This window comes from Macrobrachium rosenbergii, chromosome 24 (genome assembly GCF_040412425.1).
Source record: "Macrobrachium rosenbergii isolate ZJJX-2024 chromosome 24, ASM4041242v1, whole genome shotgun sequence".
Classification (NCBI taxonomy): domain Eukaryota; kingdom Metazoa; phylum Arthropoda; class Malacostraca; order Decapoda; family Palaemonidae; genus Macrobrachium; species Macrobrachium rosenbergii.
This window is the reverse complement of record NC_089764.1, coordinates 17,685,678-17,712,620: the sequence shown is the minus strand read 5'-3', so window position 1 is coordinate 17,712,620 and position 26,943 is coordinate 17,685,678. Positions and strand designations below refer to the sequence as shown.

The 26,943-nt window shown below is 45.1% G+C and overlaps 1 protein-coding gene across 1 annotated transcript in view; it reads left to right on the top strand.

Annotated features, from left to right (window-relative positions):
• Nucleotides 1-26,943, top strand: part of LOC136851797 (zinc finger protein 91-like) — a 61,497-nt gene that overhangs the window by 16,909 nt on the left and 17,645 nt on the right. The window contains exons 3-6 of the mRNA XM_067126109.1: nt 17,573-17,793; nt 18,732-19,055; nt 23,891-24,097; nt 26,152-26,213. Coding sequence (XP_066982210.1) covers nt 17,573-17,793; nt 18,732-19,055; nt 23,891-24,097; nt 26,152-26,213 — 814 coding nt within the window. The remainder of the gene's footprint in view (nt 1-17,572; nt 17,794-18,731; nt 19,056-23,890; nt 24,098-26,151; nt 26,214-26,943) is intronic.

The following is a 26,943-nucleotide window of genomic DNA, read 5'->3' as shown; positions in this document are numbered from 1 at the left end:
GAAGGCAGTGGGTGGACGCCCTTGGTGGAGATTTCGTGGCCCAGGAATTCGATTTTCTCCACCCCAAAGGTACACTTGTCAAACCCCACGACGAGCCCGTTGTCATTCAACCGTTTGAGGACGGCCACAGAGGTGCTGAAGGTGTTCCTCCCGTGACCTGGAGAATATGAGTATGTCGTCTACATAGCAGACGCAGAAGTCCAGGTCACCGAGGATGCTGTCCATCAGACGCTGGCAGGTCGCCCCTGCATTCCTCAACCCGAAGGTGGAGAATGCAGAGACGAAGAACCCAAACGGTGTAACGATGGCGGTCTTTGGGATGTCTTCCAGCGCTACAGGAACCTGGAAATAGGACTTCAGGAGGTCCACTTTGGAGAATATTTTGGCCCCATGGAATGAAGACGTCAGGTCCTGCATGTTCGGCAAGGGGGAGGGGTCTGGCTCTGTCACTATGTTCAGACGGCGATAGTCCCCACAGGGTCTCCAGGTGCCATTGGCCTTCTTCACCATGTGGAGGGGGGAGGCCCAGGGGCTGGAGGCCTTCCTGCATATCCCTATCCTTTCCATCTCTGCGAAGGCCTTCTTCACCTCCTGAAGGCGCTGCTGGGGAAGCTGTCGGAACTTGGTATAGACAGGGGGGCCCTTCGTTGATATGTGATGGTAGATACCATGCTTTGCAGGGGTTCCAGGCATCAGGCAGAGTTCTGGCTTGAACACTCCAGGGAACTCCTGGAGGGCGCCATACTGGTGGAATCCTGCGGAGCAGAGGGTGGTCTTACAGGGGCCAGTGGATAGGGGCAGGGCGTGACAGGTCCCCATATCGATGAGGCGCTTCCGACCCAAGTCTACTGCTAGGTCATAGTGGGCGAGGAAGTCCGCCCCTAGAAGCGGGGTTCTCACGTCGTCGATGATGAACTCCCAGTTGAAGTTCCTCCCGAGGATGGAGACCGAAAGAGGTCTGGAAGAGGAGGGGTGGGGACCCGTTCGCTGCCGTCAGGTGGGTCATCGCGTCCGGCGGGCGCCAGAGGTCTTCTCCTGAGGGTGGAAATACTGAGCGGATGGCCCCGGTGTCCACCAACATCATCTTGCCAGAGGTTGCCTCCCTGACGTAGAAACCTACTGACGAGGGTCTCCGTGGCCCCTGAAGTACTGCTGCTGCGAAGGTGCGGGCAGCCTGTTGGGCAGGCTGCCTCCCGGCCCGTTTTTTGGATGTGCAAATGAGCAGGGGGGGCCGGCATAACTTGGCGATTTGTCGAACTTCTTGTGGAAGTGACAAATGCCAGGTATCTCCTCTTTGCAGTGGGGGGTGGCTTTTTCTTGACGACAGCGCAGATGGGGTCTTCGGGGACTTCCTGAAGGAGGATGGCATTGGTGGAGGGCACCGCAGATTTAGTCTTCCTGGTCGCACGTACAACCTCCGTCAGGCGGTGCACGGTCTTGACGAGGAGGTCCTGGGGCAGGCTGAAGGGGTCCGGGATCTGGGATCGGACCTCTGGATGTAGCTGACGCAGGAAGATCTCTGTTGATAGGTCGACCTGTCTCCGCAGGCCGTAGATGTCCGTATCGGGGAGGTGGAGGAGGTCGTCAGTGGCGTTCATTATGTCCCTGGGGTCCCCGTCTCTCCTGGGGTTGAGGGCAAGGTCCATCAGGCGGGATGCCCTCTCGGAGGCCGATGCTGTGCAGGTCTTGAGGAGCTTATCTTTAAGCCAGAGGAACGTTACTGGGTCCCCCTGGGAGCAGAGCCACGTCGCGACCTTCTTGTAGATTTCCTCCGGCAGGGCATTGATGGCAACATCAGCCTGGAGGATGGCATTCGTCAGGGCGGCGACTTGGAAGTTCCCTTCTACCCTGTAGAACCATCCCTCAGGGTCATCCCGGGTGTAAGGGGGCAGTCGGACGGTCGGGGCGGCCTTCAGCTGCTCTGGTGCACGCGGCGTGGGAATGGGCAAGAGTCGGGAGACGGACAGGTTGCAGGGGGTAGGTGTCGGCCGTGGCGTAGAGGCGCGCAGGAGTGAGTGAGGCGGGTTGTCTCCTGATGCGTCTGCTACCGAGGGACCAAGTGTAATTGATCTGTCTGCCATGTTTTTTGTTCAAACCTTATCGATATCTCGAGCACCAAAACGTACAAGGAGTACGCCTTAATTAGTCCGCTAATGGTGCGGGAGACCTACTGATGAGAGTCGAAACACCCGAACGCCCAGTGGGCGCCGTATTGAGTCCGTTAGGGGCGTGAAGTTTTCATCCGAGCCAAAACTAAGCACCATAGTTAGTCCGTTAATGGCTTGGAGAAATACTCCTTGGGTCACCAATATAAGGTTGTCCAAAAATACAATGACAGAACAGTGAGACTGATTTATTGACAAAAAATGTACACGACTTCCTTAAAAGGACTGCAGCCTTATCTGGATGAAGGCCTGCTGCATAAAGGGCATATGTGTGACCTGGGTCAACCAATTATACAAATTCAATATATACAACTTTGAGAAACAAAATCTAAGTCATGGTATATGACCTGCCAGACAAATGTTACAATAAATAATAATATGTTATTAATGTCGTCTGGTCTCATTTTTACATAATTCAGCAGTAGGACACTTCCGATGACCGTGACCCGACGACCTCAGGTCACGGAGTCCTCTAAGGTGAAGGCTGGAAGGTCCCTTACAGAAAACGGAGTGGAGGAGAACGGGTTTCAGGGGAGACCTTACAGCACTACTATTAAGGATCGTCATCGGATGATCACTGAAGGAGGCATCAAGGAGCTCCGCCTAACTCTCCTGACAGCGGGTGTTGCTATAAAGAGAGAACATTACGCTCTCCCTTCAAGTTGCTGCTCAAACCATTCGTAACAGGCTACATGAGACCAAGATATTATTTCATCATATTCCTGCCAAGAAATACTTCATATCAGAGAAACACAAAGAATAGAGGTTAGGGTTTGCGTTACAATATAATCCAGTGGCCGATGATTTCTTTAAGAGTCATCTTTTGCGATGAGGAGGAGACATTCTCCACTGATGAGCATGGTAGTCTTCTTCACTGCTGGTGTTTAACAATAACTAAATTAATGTTGAACTTCATGCTAATTTTAATTCTTTAGAAACTTAGATAATAAATACAAAAATAGGCATTATATATTCAGTTAACTTCATAAGAGGCATCAAAATGATAGGCCTAAGTAACAATGAAAGAAATGAAAATTACACATGATAATGATAATATATATATATATATATATATATATATATTATATATATATATATATATATATATATATATATATATATATATATATATATATATATATATATATATATATATGTGTGTGTGTGATTATATTCTATGATTATATTACAAAAATAGACGTGGAGTCTGTTAGTCTAGTTCAGTATATTTTATATTAAGTTTCACTAGTTCACAATATACATAGGATTAGTCATTCAAAAATTTGATTAATAATAATTTGCAAGCAAATCTTTACAAAAGTCGTATTTGTTGATTTTAACAAGGATAATAGTTCAACTTATAATAGTCGTAGGCCTATGTCTACAAAGTTCACACACATGAAGGAGATAAAACAACGATAGTGATGGCATTTGGAGATGAAAATATTAAAACATAAGAACAGCGATGACCTTAGTATTATAGTAACATCCTTTAATCAGGTAAAGTATGACAACAGTCAACATTATCAGAAAAAGCCCTGTTTAAGGGAAACTGCAGGTACTGAGTTGCCAGATGTCGCTATTATAAGCTGTCGTCTGAAAAGTTTTGAAGTATGTTACAAAACATTTTTGAGTGATTGTACAGGACATCAGGTTTGTATAGTTGGGAAAAATACTATTACTTTTAAAAATTGCGATTTTTCAATTTTCCTTTCAGCGCTGAATAGGTTCCACTTAAAAACTATTCTACTCTTGCTGTCAGTCGAAAAGAGTAAAAAGAGAGATAATAAACATAAAAACAAGTCAGGGAGAAAGAGAATGCGCAAGTGAGCCGTTTGAAAGGAAATCCCGTCTACTACTACTACTACGCCATCGCGTCCTTTACTTTTTCTCAGTGCTGAAGCCTGAGCACGTATGATAGGTTTCAAGACCTACGGAATGTCTCCTTTATGACAGACTGACAAATTTTGCCTCACCTCATAATCGTTTCTCATAAGGATTGGTGATAATTTAGAGTAAAGGTCTACCCAGGGGAAATTTGAACAGCAGAAATCAAAGGTAAGTTACTGTTGTCTTTTTAGTTCAAGATGCAAAACTTAGAAACTGCTCGGCTACCGCTGCCTGGTTCACGCCGTATCATCATAAACATATAGGAAAGAGAAACAGCCTATAAACAAAAGCACAAGCAAAAGGTGGTAAATCTTTACGTTACTTTTCGGGAGACTCCAGCCACCACCCACTTTATAACTTCCATTTAGCTAATACTTAGAATTACCCAGAAAAAAATGGAGCCGCTGAAAGTCCGCGGGACCCTACTTTTGGCGCCAAAAAATCGCTTTAGAAAACGCGCCCTTTGTAAATAGCTCCCGTTTTGCTTCATGTCGGTAATGAAAAGCGTGTTTTTGGTGGTGTTTCCCGTGGGGAAAGCAACAGAAAAGTTAATAAAACGGTAAGGGGGACCGTGTTGGGAACCGGGGTTTTGGGTGGGGTGAAGCAAAAGCTGGGATTTGTGGCGGCCATAACGTAAAAAATTCGCTATTTTCTGACCCGCTAGTCTGCATACAAACGTTTGTCCCGCTATGCAACAAACATAAGGTTGACCCGCTTGTCTGCATACAAAAGGTTGTCCTGCTAGGCTACAAACATAAGGCTGACCCGCTAAACTACAGAAGCGAAAGTCGGGGTAATTCTAAGCCGGCTGTCCGCGGTGAGCTAGACTGTGGCGATTGGCGTTTTTCTATGTTATTTTACTTGCTTTACAAGGATTTAAAGTAATATTTTGTCGCCGGTTGTAACTAAACTGTGATTGACCTTTGAAGACTGCATGACTTGAACTACCTAACGCAGGGTAGATCTGCGGCAAGCCCCCCCCCACCCCGGCAAAATTGTAACCAGTAAACACCTCTAAGGACGTTACGTTGGTATTTTTGGGGTGTTTACTGGTTACAATTTTGCGTATTAGCTATGGAGGGGTGGGGGCTTGCCAAAGAATGCTGACTTAGAACCTGCGTTAGTTCGCGTAGTCTTCAAAGGTAAATTCTTGTAAAAAGCAAGTAAAATAACATAGAAAACATCAATTGCCATAGTCTAGCTCGCGGGACAGCTGGTTAGAATTACCAAAGTTGGGTTTCCTGCTTGCCAAAACGTACAGTGTTAGCTATTTTCTGACCCGCTAGTCTGCATACAAAAAGGTTGTCCCTAGGCTACTGCTGTAAGGCTGACCCGCTGAAAGTACATATGTGATGCTGACCCGCTAACCTTCATACATGAGGCTGACCCGCTACACTGCATGTGTGAGGCTGACCCTACCTACATCAGGGCAGACGGAAAACACTAGCCTAGGCTACCTGTAGCCTACATAAGAAACTTCGGTTAGGCTATTCCCTACCTCCCTACCTACATTAGAACTGGCGTAAATTTTGTAACGTTGATATTTTGAATATATCTGGTCTTAGATCGGCGTGGCGGAACGGTGCTGCGTGCCTTATCCACATTTTTAATGATTCTTGGCAGGCACGTATGCTCTGGCAAGCGGTAATATCTGTATTCACTGTAGCCACGGGTTACAAAAAACAACTGCACACTAGGGTCAGTTCCAAAACCCTACCTAACCTAGCAGCAAAACAAATGTAAAAAGGCAGGTAAATGCTGTGCTTACCTTATTCAAAGTCGCTGCTGTCCGACCACGTAAGTTACGTAGCTAACAGTATCGGCTACGCAGGTCCTAAATCCAAAAAGGCCCAAAATGGACACGGAACACATTCTAGGTATCACTTCTGGGAACAAAATAAAATCGTGACTTTCCGTCTCGGCAGTTCAAGAAAGAAAGAAAGCGTGTTTCTGGTTTTGGCCAAGGCCTATGAATCATATCGTTAGAACGCATTATGATTGGTTCGAAGTATTTAATCCGTAAGCCCTAGGGCATGACCTGGGTCAGCATGAGATACGATTGGACGGAATTAAATTTCCCGTGGTGCACGGCCGGGGCAGCGCAGCGCAGCCTTAGAACTATGGGTTGAGAGAAGCGCCGCACTTTGGAACTACGGGTTGAGAGAAACGCCGCACTTCGGCCATCTGACTAACTCACGGAGAGCGTTGCTCGTGACACTGTTCACGTCAACTTGGTACTTAGAAAAGTTACACCGCTGAAAAAATTGTCGATCGGGAAAATCAAGCAAACTGGTCAAATAAGTTACTTTTTGGGTAGAATCGGGCCCGCTGAACAGTTTTTATTCTATGCAATTTTTCATTTGGAGTCATTGTTAATGAGCTACGGGGGCATCCCTAGGATATGTAAACTACCTGAAAAGAGAAACAACCTATAAACAAAAGCACAAGCAAAAGGTGGTAAATCTTTAGGTTATTTTTCGGGAGACTCCAGCCACCTCCCACTTTAATTTCCATTTAGCTAACACTTGAATTACCCAGAGAAAAATAATTAATCAAATTTCGACTTATGAGGTATGACAATACTGCCCCCCCACCCACCCCCATAGCTAATACGGCAAAATTATAACCAGTAAACACACCTAGGTTACCTTATGTTGGTATTTTTTAGATTAGTGCCCTCTCATTTACTAGCCATTTTTGCATGAAAAACTCAAAATGGTTTTTTATGCAAAAATGGCTGGCTGGAGTCTAACAAAAAATGGCCCCAGTGTTGATGGTTTATTACGAAACCTCTTAATCATAAGGTGGGTCCAGGACAACTGGCATTCACTCCAATATCTTGGTGTAGACAGACATAGGCCAAGTAATGTATGGCTAATCATATACATAATAACATTGATTGGGTTATATTATTATCAGTGACTTCATACATATCTATCATACATTCCCCAAGCTATCCATTACTCCAAAACACAGGTAGCCTATACTCAAGAGTCAAGATTTAGAGACAAACAAAAAATATAAAATCAAGAACAAGCAAAATGACAAATAGTATGCGAAAGAATGGTTGGGCTAATCGAAGCAAAATTTAATAATAGCTCAGCAAACAAAATGCACTTTATTTTCCACTTTCATAGTCTTTCACCCAAGCTGGGCATTCAGATGGCCATGAACTGGGCTATGTCTATCAATGGGTGGGGGCTGGCATTGCCAGCGTCTTCCTCCTGGTCCTGGGTACACAGCGCTGCCCTGGCCAGTTCTATAGTAGGGTACTGGCTCTTTGTTGTTATGTATTTAAAGCGGCGGCAAATTCTCCTCGACATTTTGCCAGTCCAGTCTATTTTGATTAAACACTGCTTATATGGGAGTCTTTCCAATACCACTCCCAATTGATCCCACTTCTCACTGACTACATGTAGTAATGGCAACTACCTTGCATGCAGTTCATATGATTCTTTCTCTTTCTGCAAAGCTTTGACCATAGCCTTTTCTCTCTCTTGTATTGTTGTTATCCAGTGATTATCCAAAAGCAAGAATTCATTCGCATAAGGGGTTTTGCTGTGGGATTGGTGTCTAGGCTACTGTCACCCATAACATTGTCCCTTAACATAAGCTTAGCAGAGCGCACGGTCTCCGTGGCTCGCCCATTTAATTTGGGGGTATTGTGCTGACAAGATACGCAGTTGCACCCCCCATCGCTTATAAAAGTCTAAAATCTCAGTACTCGCCAAGCTCATCCCCCCATCCGTGGGGATCTCTTCAGGGGTACCCCAACAGCAGAACAACTTCCACAATACAGGTATGATTTTCGATGACGTCACACCATTGTCAAAGTGCGACAGTTCCAGCCACCCTGTTAATCTGTCTGCATATGCTAAATAGCATTTATTATCTAACAGAAAGAAATCTGCTACTGTTTTCTGAAATACATAAATAGGCGGTTGGGTTGGAATGAATGGTTCTCGTTGTTGGGATAGTGAATTATCATTGCATGTCGTACATTTGGACCTCTGTAACATTATTTGTTCCTACACAATATACTGTACAAACCATCAGTCTTTTACATTAGGAATTACTTTCAGCTTAGGCTGGAAATGGCCGTTAAACTCTTGAGCAGGGTGGTTAGGCAGTAACTACCACTAGGTAGGCGGGAATACTCGCCTGCCCGGATGTAAACATTCCAGTTTGCTTTCAGCTGTCATGCGTTGCAGACGTGCTTTTGGATACCTTGGCCTGACTGTCGTTAAGCTCTTCTTTATCCCAGTGGGATCTTCCTGTATTTTTGTGTATGTATTGCATGTTTGATATTTATAGATACAAACCCATGATTTGTGATAACTTTGCATAATCCATCGTTCCCCTGCGTCTGTGTCTCGGGTTTGACGGCCAAGGGCGTATTGAGAAGGGCATAACTGAGTGGTAATGCTTTTCTTCTAGTAGCCCTTTATTTAGATACTGAAGGCGTTCCCCTGTAAGTTCGGAGATATTAGTGGGTGGGGACGTAATATCTTCGCTCAACTACATTGATCGGGACATAAGAGTTTGCTTCCTTTCTTGGGCTCCCGTCCTCCATGTACAAGGGCATGACTACTTCCTTCCTACTTGTGCTGAGTGTTGTTTTCGCCGCCTGCACTAAGAGAGTTGTTGCAGGGGAAGGTTGTGGGCGTCATCGGTAAGTTCCGCTTCCACAGCGTCCTTAGTGGACTCCCCTCCTTCCTTCTCTCTCCCTGTAAGTTCTTCCTTTCTCTCCTTCGGTAGAGATCTTCCCTTTGCCCTCTTCGCTCACTCGTCGGGCGGAGACTGCGAGGAGGGGGGCCGCTGGCAGTCGGGCAACTGCTTCTAAGGGGCCTCCCCTCTCTGCGTAGGGCAGTTCCTCTTGTAGCAAGAGGAATCTCCCCCTACTAATCATCTTCGCTTTTTCTTTCAGGTTGGCAGTGAGCATCGTAAGTACAGCAGTAGTTGACTGGATATCTCAGGGGGTATCTTGCATGTAGGAGTCCTGACGTTCATTTAGTATTGCCTCGGGATCGACCACAGTACCTGGTTGGAATGGCATAGTTCCATGTCGGGATCGTTCCAACTCTGTTCCCGCAGATGTGGGTCGATCGCTGTCATTGCTGGCCTTCATGTATGCTGTGGCACTGCCTTTGGCATATCTGTGGTCCATCTGCTCCTGCTGTTTCCTGTTAACTCGATGACAGTCTGTGGGTGGCTCTTCCTGGTCTCCTGCCGCAGCCGTCCTAATCTTTCCTGTCGCTGCTGGTGACATTCATGTGACATTCCTGGCCATTGCTGTAGCTCCTGCCTTCCAAACCTCTTCCATAGCTCCTGCATCGGCTGTCCTGATTGTGCCTGCTGCTTCTCCTGGTGGTGGTGTCCTGGGCTGCTTCCATTGTGTTCCTGCCTAGCTGCCCTAGAGGTTACAATGTCTGCCATCCTATAGAAGATGTGGGAGTGAAGGTGAAGGAAGTCGCCCTTTGGAAGCGATGTTCCTGGCCCTTGCGGCAACTCCTGCTTTCCAAACCATTTCAGTAGCTCCTGCATCAGCTATCCTGATCGTGCCTGCTGCTTCTCCTGGTGGTCGTGTCCTGGGCCACTTCCATTGTGTTCCTGCCTAGCTGCCCTGGAGGTTACGATGTTTCATGTCACCATCCTGTAGAAGATGCCGGAGTGAAGGTGAAGGAAGTAGCCAACATCTTCTTCAACTTATCTTCGATTTCATCTTCTGCTGCCTCTTCCCTTCCTCTCCCTAGGTTTAAGGGGGTCCCAGGAACCGGACAGACCTCCGTCGGCCGAAGGAGAGGAAGGCAGCTCCTTTAACCTTTATGCCCTTGGACATCTAGGGACTGCCTCCTTCCGAGGAGGCAGTGGGTCTCTCGTTGGCTCTTCCTAACCTTTGGGTTAGAAAACCAATTCGCATACCCCTGGCTTTTGTGTTTCGGGAGCTGCGGGCGCGCAGACCTCAGTTTGCTATCCCGTTCCCAGTCCTAGAGGCTCCACCTCTAAGACAGGGGCTGCTTCGGGCGCTCGCTCGCGAGCCACTCCGAGTACTTGAGATTCGTTGGAATATCGAGTAACCTGATCTGGTGTGGAGAGTACTCTCCCTGGCCCAGTTCGGGAGCAGTGCGAGAGAAAGGGCTGAGGCACCCAGGTGTCTCAACTCTTCCTGCCAGCACCACAAGCACTCCCCAAGTGCTTGCCAGTGCTCGGTTGGGTTCCCAGTCCGGTGTCTCGATCCTATCGGTTCGAAAACCAGAAGAAGCAGGGAAGAGATTCCCTTCAGGAGTCCTATGGGACTTCTAAGGGACTGACTTTCTTCCAGGAGACAAGTTTCTCTCGAACCGATTAGCATTCTCTTGTGGGGTCTGGTGTTTCGGGAGCCGCGAGAGCGCGGCCTCGAGAGGCCGCACCCTTGTTGCCAATCTTAGAAGTCTGCATCTAAGACTGGTTGCATGGAGCCTGGTTCTGTGCCTGGCTCTTTTCTATCTCTTAGGAAACCGAAAGCAGCCGCTCCCGATTTTCGGGAGTCTCGTGGGTCGCTCGAATCCTATGAATCACAAGCACTCTCCCGACGAGAGAAAGTGCCGAGACACCCAGGTGTCTGGGTGCCGAGACGCCAGGTGTCTGGGTGCCGAGATGCTAGGTGTCTGGGTGCCGAGACACCAGGTGTCTGGGTGCCGAGACACCAGGTGTCTGGGTGCCGAGACACCAGGTGTCTGGGTGCCAGGACGCTAGGTGTCTGGGTGCCGAGATGCTAGTTGTCTCGATACTGCCCACCAGCTGCTTCGGTTGCTTGGCCGGGATTCATCCTCTTGTCTTGAACCGTAGGGTTCGAGCATGCAGGGTAGCAGACACAGAATTCCCCCTTGAACCTCCTCCTTGAGGGGCCTCAGCCTCGAAGGAGTTTAGAGTTTGGGGAACTAGCAATAGTTCATGGCAGACGAGTTCCGCCCTGTCCAGTTCCGATTGTGTTCATGCGATCGGCCCAGCTCTGCTTGCTCATCCCGACCAGCCCCTGGTTGCACTTGCGAGACTGGCTCTGCTTGGCTTGACCCGCCTGCCTCCCAGTCCACCGCATACCACTCCTGGATCGCATTCGCGTGTTTGGCTCGGTTCGGTGCGGCTTGGCTCGGCCCCACTCTGTTCTTCCAAATTGGGTTCTCGGCTCTGTTCGAGTGAACTTTCTGCTCTTCCCAGGAAAGCGCTTTGCCACAGCACAAGTGCTCTCCTTCCCCCGTGTGGCAGTAATCTCCTTCAGTTGATTATCGCTCACGGTCCACCTCTCCTGCTGGTCTTACTGGCAGGACAGGTAGGGGTACTCTTTCTCCTCACCTGTTCTCTTTTCCTCTTGGTTGTTCCGAGAGGCGCGAGACGGACAGAGAGAGCTCTGATGAATATGTCTTTGGAGTTCGGCTGCCTGGTGTGCTTTGGGTGTCGATCCCCAGATTGTCTCGTAGTACAACCAGGTAGCCGAGGAGGGTTTCATGGGATCTGTTAAGGTCTCCCTCCAAGGGGAGAGGTACAGGAGTTTCACGCTTTGGAAACAGCGAGGGTCTTCCTCTTCAAGTTGCGATTGCCCTTGTTTTTCGGAGAACTTCGCGCCGACGATCCCCGGGACAGGACTGCAGCTCCCCCAATGAATAATCTTCATCACTTGCAACCCTTGCAGTTCCCGGGGTGCCAGGAGTGTTGGGGGCCTCCCCGGTCCTTGCTTCATAGAGCGTTCTCGACCAGATGAATTCTTTTCTCCAGAGAAGGAGTTCATTCAGGTTGGGACACAAAGCTTCTCCCCTGACTCAACAAAGTACGAATTCTTCTTGCCTCAGAGGGTCTTGCTGACTTCAGTTCTGTGGGCAACTCTGGTGCTAAGAAGAAGGACTTTGTCCCAATTCGGATTTCTGGTTTCATAAGTCCCAAGTTGGCTCGACCCTTAAGAACAAACCTTTACTTGGTTCTGCCTTTCTCTTTCAGCGATTTGCCAGATACCTCGGTAATCAAGGTTTGTACCAGGGCACTGCCTTGTCCCTTGGACAATGGCCAAGACCTTGGAGTCTTAGTCATCTCGACTCGACCTTGAGTTCAAGCCAGCCCCCCCTCAACTCCTAAGAAGTCCCAGGCTTCGGAAGAAGATTGCGGAACACATGGCCCTCTTCTTCCCTTCTAGGAAGGTGCACATAACTGTGTCTCTTTCCACCCTCTTTTCCATAAGGGAGGAGGGAAGAAGGAAGAGGGAAAGAAGTATTGACTGGGAAGAAGTTCTCCCACTGCTGATGCCTGGATGAAATGATACTTATCGAGTCTCTGGATCTGGTAACGACATTGCCAAGACCTGGGAATGAATTCCTTCAGGAGAAGTATCTATTTCCCTTAGGTCTCGGCCATTCTTTTCATCGAACTTCCATCCCGCTTCCTCTCCAGTGCTCCCGATTCGGGAAATGCCAGCCCGATTAGAGCTAATTGTCTCGGTATCCTGCCATCTTGCAGAAGCTTCCCCATGGTGGAGAACAGAGGTCTGCATCCATTCCTCCGTCCTTCTTTCCTCTTCGAAGTATAAGGAAAGAGTTAGGCTGATGCTTGATTGAAGGAACCTTCGAATATGCTTGCATATTCCCCTCACATCGTGTGTCTACTTACAAATTCACCAATCAAGGAATAGGCATACACCGGTAGAGACTTTGTCTTGAAGGTGTGTGACCAAGACGATTAGTTCCTTCTCATCACTGTCCTGGGCTCAGGGCAGCCTTTTGGCCGTCTGAGAATTCAGGATGAGGTTTGCGACACTCAGTGGTTTCGTTGAACAGCAAAACCACAGTAGTGGCATTTGTTGACAAACAAGAGGTAATTGTTTTTTCCACCTGTTTCATCTGTCGACATTTGCAGGTACTCGAGTGTTTTATAGTGCACTCGACAGCTCAGTTAACCAGATGCATTCCCGGTGGGGATGTATTGGTAGGCGAGCTTGGCCTCAGGTTTGAGTGATCGAGACGGAACGTGCTGCTCACTCTTTGCTTCACGAAGATTCATGAAGAGGCTGCTCGACTGAGAAATCCCTACTGTCTTTCTGTTGCCTCCCTGCACAACAAGTCGGTAGTTTTTCTCGCTCCTTCATACCAGACCCAGGGGCCGCTACAGGGAGGCATGCTGTATTTTTGGGGAAAAATTTGATATCTACATTTTTCCCTCCGTATTTGTCTGTTTCGCTAGGGGTTCACAAGCATTGCTAACCCTGAATTACAGACAAATGCTGGAAGACTTTGCCTTTCGCCCGACCTGATAGCCGAGGTATCGAGAAGAGTTCTGCTTGACCCAACCTCCTGTAGCAGCTACACAAGAAGCAGTTCTTCAGGCAGTACATCTCTTTGTGTTCAGGACTGGGAGACCTTCCAGCTTTCTTTGCAAGCACAGGTTTTCTCACTGAGTGGCAACGGATAGCTGGATATCTCTTGAAGTCCTCTGCAACACTGTCCCAGGGACTGGGTCCGTCTTTGCTGGTGGGTGTCGTTGACAGAACTCCTTCACTGGTCAGAGTCGCTCTTCAAGCCTGGAGCTCCTCGTCTTCTCCGCCGAGGGTTGCTTCTCTCCCTTTCATTTGTGAAGAACATACGCCCTTGCAACCTAGTCTTCTATCTAAAGTGTCCTTCTTCACCTCAGTTGAGATTTAGCCACGGATGAGAAGCTTCTTCGGTCTTGCTGTCCCAGGGAACTGTTCCTTGCTTTGCACACGCCCTTACTAGAGTCGTCGGATAGAGATGTGCCCTCTTAGGACCATCTCTCATCTCACTCTGGCCTTGGCGTAGAAGATGGAAGAACTGGTGAAGGGGATCAATACCTCAACTCCTCAGATGTCGTAGATGGACTCCGAATCCATTGGCATCTATTGTCGGGTTCGGGTCCTTATTGTTCCCCTCCTCCTTGGACTTTGTGTCGATGATCCAAATCATTCGTTACTTTGTCCTATTAGGGAGCTGTGGTACTTTCCGAAAAGGCTCGACATTCCTAACCTGGATGTCGTCAATGTTTTCGCTAGTACAGTAAACCCCCCCATATTTGTGTTCTCATGATTCGCGGACTCACGCATTCGCGGGTTTCTCTGTGGAACATATCTAGCCATTATTTGCAGAAAATTCACCCATTTGCAGTATTTTTCACTGAGAAATATTCACTAATTACTGTATTTTCATATAATTTTCATGAATAAATGCACTTTTTGTGATAAAACTATTAAAATAATCAGGTATAAGCATTTTTACAGGGTTTTTCTTGGTTTAAGCTATCAAAATGGGCAGTTCTAAGTGTTTTTAGAGGGGTTTTAAGTATTCGTGGATTTTAGCTATTCACGGGGGTGTGGTACGCATCCCCCGCGAATACGGGGGGTTCACTGTACTCTCTCTCTCCCAAGGAAGAAGTGTCTAGGGACACATCTTCCTCCTGACTTCGTGAAGCGATCGAAGGAGGTACTCAGCAGCTGACGACAACGATACCGTACCTTCCACCCAAGAGCTCACGAAGTCAATGGCTTGGTCCATCCCTCGCATTCCATAAGTTTCTGTCGGTCCGGAAGCATGACGTGGTCTCATAGACCACACTCTTGTCTTCCTGTGGTCTTGCCCACTTGGAACCTTTTTTCCTTGGCCCTGTGGTGGCTGCTCAACAAGTTGTGTTTTCTTATCCGGCTCCTTCAAGAGGACAAGTAACATCTCGCCTAAGGTGTTGGTTCTGAAAGTGAGAAGGATACCAAGTGACTGGCCTCTCTTCCTCCTCCTTCCCCGTCCTCCTACTTTTCCTTCGGGACGAGAATAGGACTCGAATCTATAATGTACTTGCTGGATCTGGTGCTGATGTAGTGAGACTACACATAGAGCACCCGTTCTATTTTTTTTCTAGAATCATAGAAGCAGTTCCGCTCCTCCCTCTAGCAAGGGAAGGATGGAGAGACTGGCAATAAGGGAAACCCTATCTCGGCTTTTCCTTACTGCCTCCGACTCTAGATTCTTCCAGCCTATTTTGTAGGAGTTACATTTCCTCACCCATGCAAATATGTCCAGTATCTGACATTTGATTTTGCAGTTTGTACACTCCAATCAATATGTCAGAGGTACGGTACTCCTCATCACTCTTTCAACCAGGAGGAGTAGCCCAGGTGTGCAGAACTCCAGTCAGTTCAGGAGACTCACTCAGATTCCTCCCTCCAACTAGTGAGTCTTCCTAATGTAAAGGACCAACGGTTTGTACTGTGTCATGTCTGAACAAATCACAATTTTTGAAAGTAAATTGTATTTTTCCTAACTATACAAACTTGAGGTCCTTTACATTACATATTATGCCCGCCTCATGCCACCCCTCAATCTGAACCTGGACCGAAAGGTAAACTGGAGTGTTTACATCCGGCAGGCAGGTATTCCCGCCTGCCTGGCATTAGTTACTGCCTAACCACCTTGCCCAAGAGTTTAACAGCCGTTTCCAGCCTATGCTGAAAGTAATTCCCTAATGTAAAGGACCTCAGGTTTTTATAGTTAGGAAAAATACAGTTTACTTTCGAAAATTGTGGTTTTGGTTGAGCCACCCAATCAAGCTCCTTCCCCTTCCTCTTCCTCAACAGAAGCGATTCGTCTTGCCTCATAATGGTCTTATGCTGACTAGCAGAGTGTCCTGGCTCTGGCTCGTCCGTACTCGGATCTTTCGCTGTTTCTCTGGTGTCCATCCAGGCAGTCTCCTGATGAATCTGTGATCCTTCACTTTTTCAAGGCTTTGCCTCCTCGGATGTGATCATTCCTGAAGAGGTCTCTGCCTTCTAAAGACTGTTCCAGTCTTGGGGGTGGATTCACCCACCCAGCACCAGACAGCAACCTCTGGGCAATTCTGTTGCTAAGAAGAGAAATACTTGGTTCCGAACTCCAGTCTAGTAAGTCCCGATTCGTCACATTCCCTCAGGAATGGACCTTTACTTGGTTCTGCCTCCCTCTTTCGCAGAGTAGGTAGATACCGCAGTAGTCAGGGAACGTGCCAGGGCAACTGCCTTGTCCTCTGGACAATGGCAGGCTAGCCCTTCCTCAGCCCCTAAGAAGTCTGAGGCTCTAAGGGCGCTCGCAGAACACCCAACCTTCCTCATTCTCTTCTTAGAAAGTGCGCATATGTGTGTTTCTTTCAACCCTCTTTCCATCAAGAAGAGAGCAGAGGAAGGGAGAACACTCAGAACAGCATTCTCCTCTTGGTGGTGGCTTGATGAAGGAATGACTGTCAAGTCATTGGACTATATGACAGCAATATACAGTATATGAGACCTGGCAGTGGATATCCTTCAGAAGTATGTGTTTTCCTCCGGATCTCAGCCACCTTTCATCGAACTTTTGTTCTGTCTCCTCTCCTGTGTTCCCGACTTCGGGAGCAGCCAGCCCGGCTAGAGCTAGTCATCTTTGGTGTACTTTTGTTGCTGCAGAAGCTGTCCCCTTAGGGGCAGCTTTGCCTTCAATTCTCTTCATGGAGAATGAAGGGGATCTACTTCAAGCTCTTAATCCTTTCCTCTCTTGAAGGATGAGGGAGGATTTAGGCTGGTGCATGATTGACAGGAGCCTCTGGACATGTCTGAATATTTTCCTCACGACGTGCGTCTGTTCTCAGATGCATCGACCAGGGAATAGGCGCACACCTGTAAGACCCTTGTCTTCAAGGTTTGCGACTAAGACAATAAGTGCCTTCTCATCAATATCCTGGAACTCAAGGTAGTTTCCTGACCCTCCGAGAGTTTTAGGATTGATTTTTTGAGATACCCTGGAGTGTTGTTAGGCAACAACACCGTAGTAGTGTCAGATGTCAACAAACAAGAGGATCTTGTTTCCTTCCTGTTGCTTCGGTTGACTTTGCAGGTGTTCTAGTGAACTGTGGTGCACTTTGTAGAGCCATCCCCCTTGATTTGGGACCACTATGACGTGGTGAGGGGGCTCTTGAACCCCAGGAATTTGTTCCCAGGTTTGAGTCGAAGAATCCCATATACCATTCTGTATTTCTTTGAATTAATCTTTGCAGAATTTTCCGCTTTTGCTAAAATTTATTGGACCTGATAAATAGGAAAAGATATCATAACTGGGATTGGGTTTATATCGAAAGCTAAATAGTGGGAACTGTGGTAGGACCATCAACTGCCCGATAATGTTTGGACCTGAGAGATATCAGGTGGAACTGTTCTTTAGGGCTGGACCACAGGTTCCAGGGGGGTCTGGTTCTAGGGGTAGGACTCTTGGCATTTTATCCAGTTTGCCCATAACATGATTAGGGTTGGGATGATTGTATTCTAGTAATATTGTCAGTCCTAGCAAGCGGGTTTGGCTTACACTTGGGCCACTCTAAACATGCTGTGCCATTCCCTGTGGGGTAGGGTAGGGGGCAGACATTTGGGAGTCAGTTCTCACTTGTGCCATTGGTGGAAGAATAAACTCCATGAAAGGCTGATGATCTTTTAAGGTTTTCAGGTTTATTTAATTTTTTTTTTACTTAAATCTTTATGACAAGTAATTTTAAAGTACCCCTGGGCCCACTGATGGCATTGTTCCGGCACAGATGACGACCGCTGCTCCAGTACAGAGCAAGTCTTCTGGCATGGAAATGGACAGTTCTCTGGATAATCCAAGTAATCAAAATCAGAGTGGTATTAAAACTTCAATACCTTATAGAACCCCAAAAAATCTTAAATACAGACATGACCCAACCTTGACTCACTTTGACTCTCTCTTTGGGAGTGGAAGTTGGTCAAGGTTCCTAACCATGGAAGCTGACCAAAATATTTCAGCTTTAAAATTAGAAAATTATTTATTAAATAGACATCCAACAACAGATATGTCATTTAGACAAATAAAGAGAAGACTTGGCTTATAGAAGCCACAACTAAAAGTCAGTCCAAAGACTATTTGTCTTTGAAAAATATAAACAATATTAATATAAAAGTGAAAAAAACAATATTATGAACAGCATTCAGGGTACCATTGTACTTCCTGAAAACAACAACGAACCATTCGATAAGAACATGCTATTACTCTCAAAAAAAAGATACCCCAAGGTCCAAGATTGTGAGGTATATGTTCTGCCAAGTAAAAATAGCAATAAACAAATACTAAAAATAGCAAAAATAAAATTTAAGGGTGAAGATCTACCTCAAAAAATAAAAATCTTAGGCCAAAATAGTTAAGACCCTATGTCCCAAAACCACTGCAGTGTCAAAATTGCAGTAAGTACGGGCACACCAAAAAAAAATTGTCGTAATGAACTAGTATGCGCTTATTGTGGATCTACTGAACATACCACACAATGGAGGTGCAGTGAACCTAAGTGTGTAAACTGTGGGCAGAATCATGCAAGATCCAAAGAATTCACGTATTATATATACAATACGGAATTGAAAATATTATAAGAACAAACGGGGATGCCTATAAAAGAGGCTAAGTTGGAATTAAAAGTGAGAAGAATTCAAGATCTGTCTAAGAAACATACATATTCTTCAATAACTAGAGCAAATAATGAAACAAAAACGCAAGCAGATAGAAGTAACAGAGCAGAGAAGAAAGTAAATCTTAAGAAGAAATTAGTAATTTAGAAATAAAAACTAAAATGGTAAAGAATAAGAAACAGGTACAATTGAGATGGATAATATTTTATCCAATTCATTTGAAATATTAATGCAAACAGAAACACAGGAGGATGCTACTACTGAAGTAACAGAGGAGGGTTGTGATGGACTAGAAATTAAAGATAAAAAAAGGCCTTTGGAGAGAGCACCACCTAAAACGAAGAAACCAACTATTATTAGAGAAGCATCAGTTAAACCAAAGATAAAGGAGATGAAAAAGGAACAAAAACAAAAACAAGCTAAGAATATACCTTTATCTCCTAAAATAATAGTTAAACCTATGGAGGCAGATGTCAAAAACACTGAAGAAGTGAAAGAGAACCTTACCACAGATAACCATGATTATGTCAAGGGAGAAGAGATTACTCCATCTCCAGTAATCAGTACAAGAGCAAATGAAAAAAGAAATATACATGATAATACATGTGGATGTAATGATTGTTTAGTTGAATTATGCAATAACAACAAAAGCATAACAAAAGATGGTTTATCAAACATTATAAGAAATTTTATGAAATATGGGAAAAAAGAAACCACGGATTTTAGTACCCATGAAAAAGGTTGCATGTGCATTGGGCACTTAATTTATTATAAAGAAAAACAAACAAATGTCGTGAGTAAATTATTAGAAAAAATCCAAATAGATAATACAAAAAAGAAAGTAAAACTCCACCGCTATAAAAAAATATTTTCAATAGCTATATTATACAATGGAATGTAAATAGTCTACAGACCAGATTACACCTGGGAGAAATACAGCAATTACTAAAAGAGTACGAACCAATGATATTATGTTTACAACATGTCAATACAACATGTCAACAAAATAATATCAACAATTAAGTAAACCTTAGCATATACATCTAGAGAGGAAGAAGGAAATTTAGGTACTGCTTTATATGTACATAACACAGTATGTTATGACAAAGTACCTGTAAACTTTACTGATCTGCAAATATCGAGTTCAGTGTTAAAATACGAGTAAAAAACGATAATTATGTAATTTATAATTTATACAACCAACCTAATAAAAATTATGACTTTGACAAACTTAAAGATTTTTACTTAATAATGTCAAGGAACCTACAATAATAGTAGGTGATTTTAATGCTCACAATCCGATGTGGGACTGTAATTGTACAGACTCAAATAGAGCAGGAAGTGAAATAGAAGAATTCATAGATTCATATGACATATGCTGTATAAATGATAACAAAATCAGCACATATTTTTCTAAAACACATGGAACATTTTCCTCAATTGACTTAACTCTGTGTACAACAAACATAGTTGACAGATTGGATTGGAATACAGTTGACGACTTGCATACAAGTGACCATTTCCCAATATTGGTTTCATTATTACTAAGTATACCTTAGTTTAACCAGACCACTGAGCTGATTAACAGCTCTCCTAGGGCTGGCCCGAAGGATTAGATTTATTTTTACATGGCTAAGAACCAATTGGTTACCTAATTTTGGGACCTACAGCTTATTGTGAATCCAAACCACATTATAGCGAGAAATGAATTTCTATCACCAGAAACAAATTCCTCTTGTTCTTCACTGAATGTCGGAGATTCGAACTTTGCAACCAACAGAGTGGTAGCTGAGAACGGAACCGCTAACCCAGTGAGGAACTTCATTATTACTAAATAATCCCACCAAGCATGCCCCTCAATATAACATTTGTACAGCAGATGGGGAGCAATATGAATTCCACACTAGGAATATCCCACCATTTTAATATTTAAAAGATCATAATGAAACTAATGAATTTCTTGTGGATTTCATTAAAAATGCTGCTGATAAAGCAATACGAAAATCCATATCTCATTCAACAAAACACAAAGTCCCATGGTGGTCTGAAAAACTAACAGAATTATAAAAATAAAATACCAAATTGGAAGATGATTAGATAATTTGAACAGAAAGTTCAGTAAAATGAACAAAACATTACTGATATTAGAAGGAACTTTACAAATAATGACTGTAATATTATTAGGAACTGATACATTAAAGGTCACTGTCAGACTCCCGTGCACCAGGGACTGTCAGACTCCCGTGCACCAGGGAGGAGGTATACTGGAAGCCCAAGGGGGGTTGGGGTGTTTACACATGGATAGTCACCCCCCCCCCCAGTCGAACCTGTTGCTGGTCCCAGGTATCGATGGACAGCCACTGGAAAAGCATCTGACTAGAGGTGTAGCAAAGGGGTAGCAATCCGGCCCCTTGGATCTCATAAACCCAGTCTCTGTCAGACTCCCATGCACCAAGGGGGGAGACATATTGATGTCCCTGGGAGTCTGGAGGGGTTTGCCTCCTGGTAGTTGCCCCTTGGTCGAGCCTGTTGTCCGCGGGCGTCGACCAACAGCCACTGGAAGGCGTCCATAAATATGTGCTTTTATTGTCGTCTAAGTGATACGATCTCTAGTGTGGAGTAGAAGTGCCGATGGTGTATTTTATGCTGAATACCGACTGTTGAAGAGGCACTTTAAAGTTGCTAATCGCACTCCGCTCTCCTGTAAGTGACTCAGGGAGCAGGAGCAAGTCCACAGACTTCTGGTATCCTCTGGGACAGTCCTCAGTGCTGGTCTCCTTAGCTTCCAGTTATGGAGCACCAGTATTTGGCACCGAGCTCAACAATTTTCTGAGCGTACAGGTTTGTCTGAGCACCCAGCAATGTACAAGCACTCAGCAGTGTCTGAGCGCCATCTCCTGTCCACTTGGTACCAGCTGTCAGGCATCCGGCACCTGCCTATGAGTGAGTGGCGCTAGTTCCTCCTTGGCTTGGTGCCTGTTTCTTTTTAAGAATGTGCTCTTGTTCATTTTTGGGTGCCAGTTCCAATTGAATAGGGATCAAGACAACCCTGACTTTCAAATGACCAGCGACTATCCCCGTGCACCGGATGCCAGCTCCCCAGATCAGACCGGACAGCCACTTACAAGCTTTTTTGTCTCTCTTCAGTCTGTTCCAACTTGGTTTCAGTTCAAGGTGAGCTGATGTTGCTTTCCTTTAACGACTTCAGTGTCTTGGAATCCTTTTCTTGGCGGACAGAGGCTGTATGTCCCTTTTTTTTGGAGCTTGCTGAGAAAGCTCCCACCTCTAGCATTTTCATCCTCCTAAAGTCTCCTAATGGAGTTGAGTATTGGACTTTTGTTGATAAGGAACTAAGCAAGAATCTTTTGAATTGCTTCTCCTGGTACTTTGGCGGAACTAGACCTCATTATTGAAGATCTTGTCAGGAGTTTTTAAAGTAAAGTTTGTCTTGACTGGCAGCAGGAGCAAGGGCTTAAGATAGAAACTCCCAAGTGTGGACTGGGAGACTTCACCTCGATTTACCTCTCATCCTGTCTTGTGCGGACAAGCACAGTTGAGATGAATTTTAGAAATTTCCACTCTTTTCTCTAGAATTTCAAGAGCTACAGCTCTGGTGCTCCTGTTCTGCTATGAGTCCTCTGTCAGCCAAAAGGATAACTGCTTTCAGACGGTCCGCTAATTGCATATTCGTAACATTAGGGAATAAGTCCACTGGGGACTCTATCGTCCTCCGAGATGTTACTCAAGTTATCAGACTTCCTTGAGTTTTGTGATTCTTCCTCTAGATTCATCCAGTTACGAAGTTTCCAACACAGACAGTAACACTGTAACTTTTCAAGTGGTTAAGAGGTTTGCTTCATCTCTCAGCCTTCCTGCAGTTTCGCTGTGCCTCCATCTGTCTCGTCCTCGATCCATCTTCCTTGAAATGATGATATCTTCTCTCATGAACATCCCCTTGTTAAAAGGCCTTTCTTGAGCTCCAAGCGGGAGAGTAAGCACCGTACTCTCTCTTGAATCAATACTTTTTAGTGGTGCCCATTCCCAAACATCTGGAATCATTTTCCAAACTCCTGGTGCCTAGAGCCGATGACCGAACTTCTGACACCTGATCCAGAGTGCTTGGTACTATCCAGCCAGTAATAAGCTTTCAGCTGAATGCCTAGCTCTTGCTCACAACATATTTTCTGTTTAGAGGATTTTGTCTATCTGCAGAAGAATTTGTCACAACTGGCTTTGGGCAAGGCCACTGTTATTCTAGGCCTTGTTTGTCTCCTCTGGACTTTTCAAGCCTTTTTATAAGCATGCCAGTTATTATTTCCGCCATGTACAGTGTCACATATCTCGGTCTGTATGAGGTATCGTCCACACAGGTGTTATTGAGTCAAGTAAGTAATAGACAACTGTGAAGAGTCACTGGGGTCAGCATTTAGTCCACACAGCTTTCTGCAAGTCCACACAGTGGTCTGCATGGTTGCTCAGTTGCTTACAAGTGTGCAGGATTGTCTGCAGGTCGGTATGACCACAGCCCCTCTTTTCTCTTAGATAGAGAATGAGACAAGATCTTCCAGTTGGGGACCTAAGCTTCGGCCTCCATGGCACTTGTCCTCGCTCCTCTTACCCTAGACCAATTGGGACAGGGAACACAGCTGGTCCCGTCATTGTTCCCCTAAGCCCCAGTTTTAAGTCAAACCTGCAGTGCTGGATGTCTGAGCTTAGCCTTTTGGAAGAGAAGTTCCTTCTCCCATCGAGACTATTCTTAATCTTCTCAACAGGGAGCCTGTTTGGGAGTCTGGGAGTTCCCAGGACGTTTCCCTGGGAAAATAAAGCTTTCACATGTCTGTCAGAGAGCTGAAAGCAATCCGCTTAGGCATCAGTACTTCTCGTCCCTAGTTTAGTCCATTCCATGGTAATCCATTTAGCCCAGACCACAGTCCTAACGTTTATTACTTTAGCAAGGAGAGACTCTCAACTTTCTCCTCCTAAGAGCAGAACTTCTACAGTGGACAATCAGTCGAGTGTTTTAGTCACTTGATTTTTTCAAGCCATCTAAAGTTCTGGCTGGCGAACTGAGATGTCAGAAGCTTGTTCTTTCTTCCAAGTGGGCCTTGATTCCCCTGGTCTTTCGGGTTCTGTGGAATCTGTGGGGTAAGCCGACTTTGGACCTGTTTTACCACATTAAGGGACCTTCATCTTCCTCTCTTGTGTTCTCCAGCCCCAGACCCTATAGCACAGGCAGCAGACTCCATGCTCCAGGCTCGGCCCTTGAGGGACCCTTACGCCTTCCCTCCCTTTGACAGTCAAAGAAGTTCTAAACAATTTTAGGCTCATCACAATGTTACGATGACCCTTTTTAACCTTGTTTTCAGCCATGATATAATGTTTTCTGAACCTATCACAGTTGGTGAACCTCCCAAGATTCCTTCCCCAGTCTGTGTTTACTCAGTCAACCTCACTTCAAGGGATACCACCAAGGATGGTGCGCTCTTACCAGGAGGAACTGCGCACTGTCCGGAAGCTTACCAGAACGAAGGGGTTTTTCAAGACATACTGCAGAGACCATTGCTAAATGCAGCCATCAATCCTCTTGCTCCTTCTGCCAGACTAAGTGAGCGTTTTTTCCGTAGTTGGGCTCTCAGACTCCTCGTCCCTTATTCCGAGACATCTGTGGCCTAATGGTGGATTGCCCCTTTGAGGAGATCTAACCTCTCATATTTCATCATTAAGGGGTATCGACCCACGTTTAACTCAGTAACGAAGTTTGCTCATTTGCCCTTGAACCTTATAGCCAAGAACAAGGACTCTTCCCGTCCTGGTTCTGTTCTTTCTATCTTAAGAATTAGGGGAAGAGAAGTCATTGTTGTCAGCCAAGACCCCCTCGATGTTGGACCACCTTGGTGTGGTGATGGGGGGCTCTTGAACCTCAGGAATTAGTTCCTGGGTTTGAGTCCAAGAGTCTCATATATTATTATATATTTCTTTGGACTAATTTTGTGAAATTTTCCATTTTTTGTAAAATTTATAGGATCTGATAAATAGGAAAAGATATCATAGCTGGGGTTGGGTTTATATCCGAAGCTAAATAATGGGAACTGTGGTAGGACCATCAACTTCCCGATAATGTTCAGACCTGAGTGATATCAAATGGATAGCTCAAGGGTGGAACTATTCTTTAGGGCTGGACCACGGATTTCACAGGGTCTGGTTTTTGCGGTAGGACTCTCAGCAATCTATACGGTTTGCCCATAACATGATTAGGGTGGGGATGATTGTATTCTAGGAATACTCTCAGTTCTAGCAAGCGGGTTTGGCTTACACTTGGGCCACTTTTTTCATGTTGTGCCATCCCCTGTGGGGTGGGGTAGGGATGCAGACATTTGGGAGTCGGCTCTCACTTGTGCCATTGGTGGAAGAATAAACCCCATGAAAAGCTGATGATACCTTTTTAAGGTTTTCAGGTTAATTTTTTTCCCTCTTAGATCTTTATAATAGGTAAAAATAAAGATTCGAGTACCCCTGGGCCCCTTGATGGTAGCGACTCAGGACAGTTGACGACCACTGGAACCTCCTCTGACAACTATTTAGAAAAATATAAAAAAAAATCTTAGTGCAGTTACACTGGAACCCTATGCTCCAGTACAGAGCAAACCTAAAAAAAGTAAATATCATCTTGACCCAACCTTCACTCACTTTGACTCCCTCTTTGGAAGTGGAAATTGGTCAAGGTTTCTAACCATGGAAACAGAACAACAAATTTCAGCCCTAAAGTTGGAAAACTTCTTATTAAAAAGACACTCAACGACAGAAATGTTGTTCAGACAAAAATAAAGACATGGCTTATAGAAGCCAAAACAAAAAACCAATCTGAAGACTGTTTATTCATAAAATGTATTGACAATGTGAATGTAAAAGTAAAGAAGCTGGACACTATGAACAGCATTCAGGGTACTATTGTACTTCCTGAAAACAATGGCAAACCAGTTGATAAGAATACAGTACAGGCAGCCCCCGGTTATCGGCGGGGTTCCGTTTCTGAGGGTGTGATGATAACTGAAAATCGGCACTTTTTTGGCTATTTTTGGGGGTATCAGCGCCAAAAAGCGCCGATTTTCAGTTATCAGCGCCTCTGTTAGGTATGTATCGGTGCCAATACCCAATTATTGGCGCCGATAAGCGGAAATCGCCGATTTTCGGTGCCGAAAATTGCCAATTTTTGTCGCTAGACAAGTGCCACGAAATCGGATCGCTGTTAACCGAGCCCGCCGTTAACCGGGGACTGCCGTTATGTTGTTGGTCTCTCTTAAAATGAGATATCCCAAAGTCCAAGATTGTGAGGTATATAAATTATAATACCAAGTAAACAGAATAATAAAATATTAAGAATTACAAAAATAAAATTTTAGGGTCAAGAACTACCTCAAAAAATAAAAATTTTGGGCCAAAAAAGAGAACTGAGACCTTATGTTCCAAAGCCAATACAATGTCAAAATTGTAGTAAATATAGACACACGAAGAAAAACTGTCGAAATGAACATACATGTGCTTATTGTGGTTCTGACGAGCATGCCACACAATGGAAATGTAGTAGGCCAAAGTGTGTAAACTGTGGGCAAGATCATCACTCAAGATTGAAAGAATTCATGTTTTATATTTACAATACAGAATTGAAGATCTTACAGGAAAGGATTGAGATGTCTATAAAGGAAGCTAAATTGGAACTGAAAGTGAGAGGAATTCAAGATCTAAGAAACACATTTTTATATACATAACTTACCAAATAATTATATAGCTATTAGTTTCTATTTTATGCAGCAGCTGAAAATTCAAAATTTGTGGTAGTGCTCTTTTGTTTTGGGTGTAGTTATACTGCCCCGCCCACTTTCAGGGAAGGATAGGTACAACACAGCTAAAGAGCTCAATTTGTTTCTGCCGGTCAATGACTGAACACTGGGTCATTGGCAGCTCTGAATTTGTTGTTTTTCACCTGGTGGTTGCTGTTGTTCTTCATTTGGTGAAGTACTTTGTTCTTTTTGGTAGCGTGTTACTGTTAATTAGCTTGGCTAATTCAGGACTTTTTTTTGTAGCTTTCCCAATTTTGACTATTTTTTATTTGACTAATCATGTCAGATTCTAGCCTTTCTAGCATCAGGTACTGTTGTAAAGGCTGTAAGAATAGGTTGACTTCAGCCCAATGTGACACTCACACTGTTTGTAGTTCGTGTAGAGAGCAAGTTTGCTCTCGTGAACTTTGGTGTGACGAATGTAAAGACTGGGACAAGGGGAAGTGGAAGACTACGAATGCATATTTAGAAAAGTTACAGCGTGACAGACTTAGGAAAACTACTGCTAGGGCTGAAGCGAAGGCTTCTGCTGGTCAGGTTTTGTCCCTGGGGGTTGATGTGGCTGGCTGATTTACCTGTGACTGCTTCTTCCCTTATCTCAAGTCCTCCGACT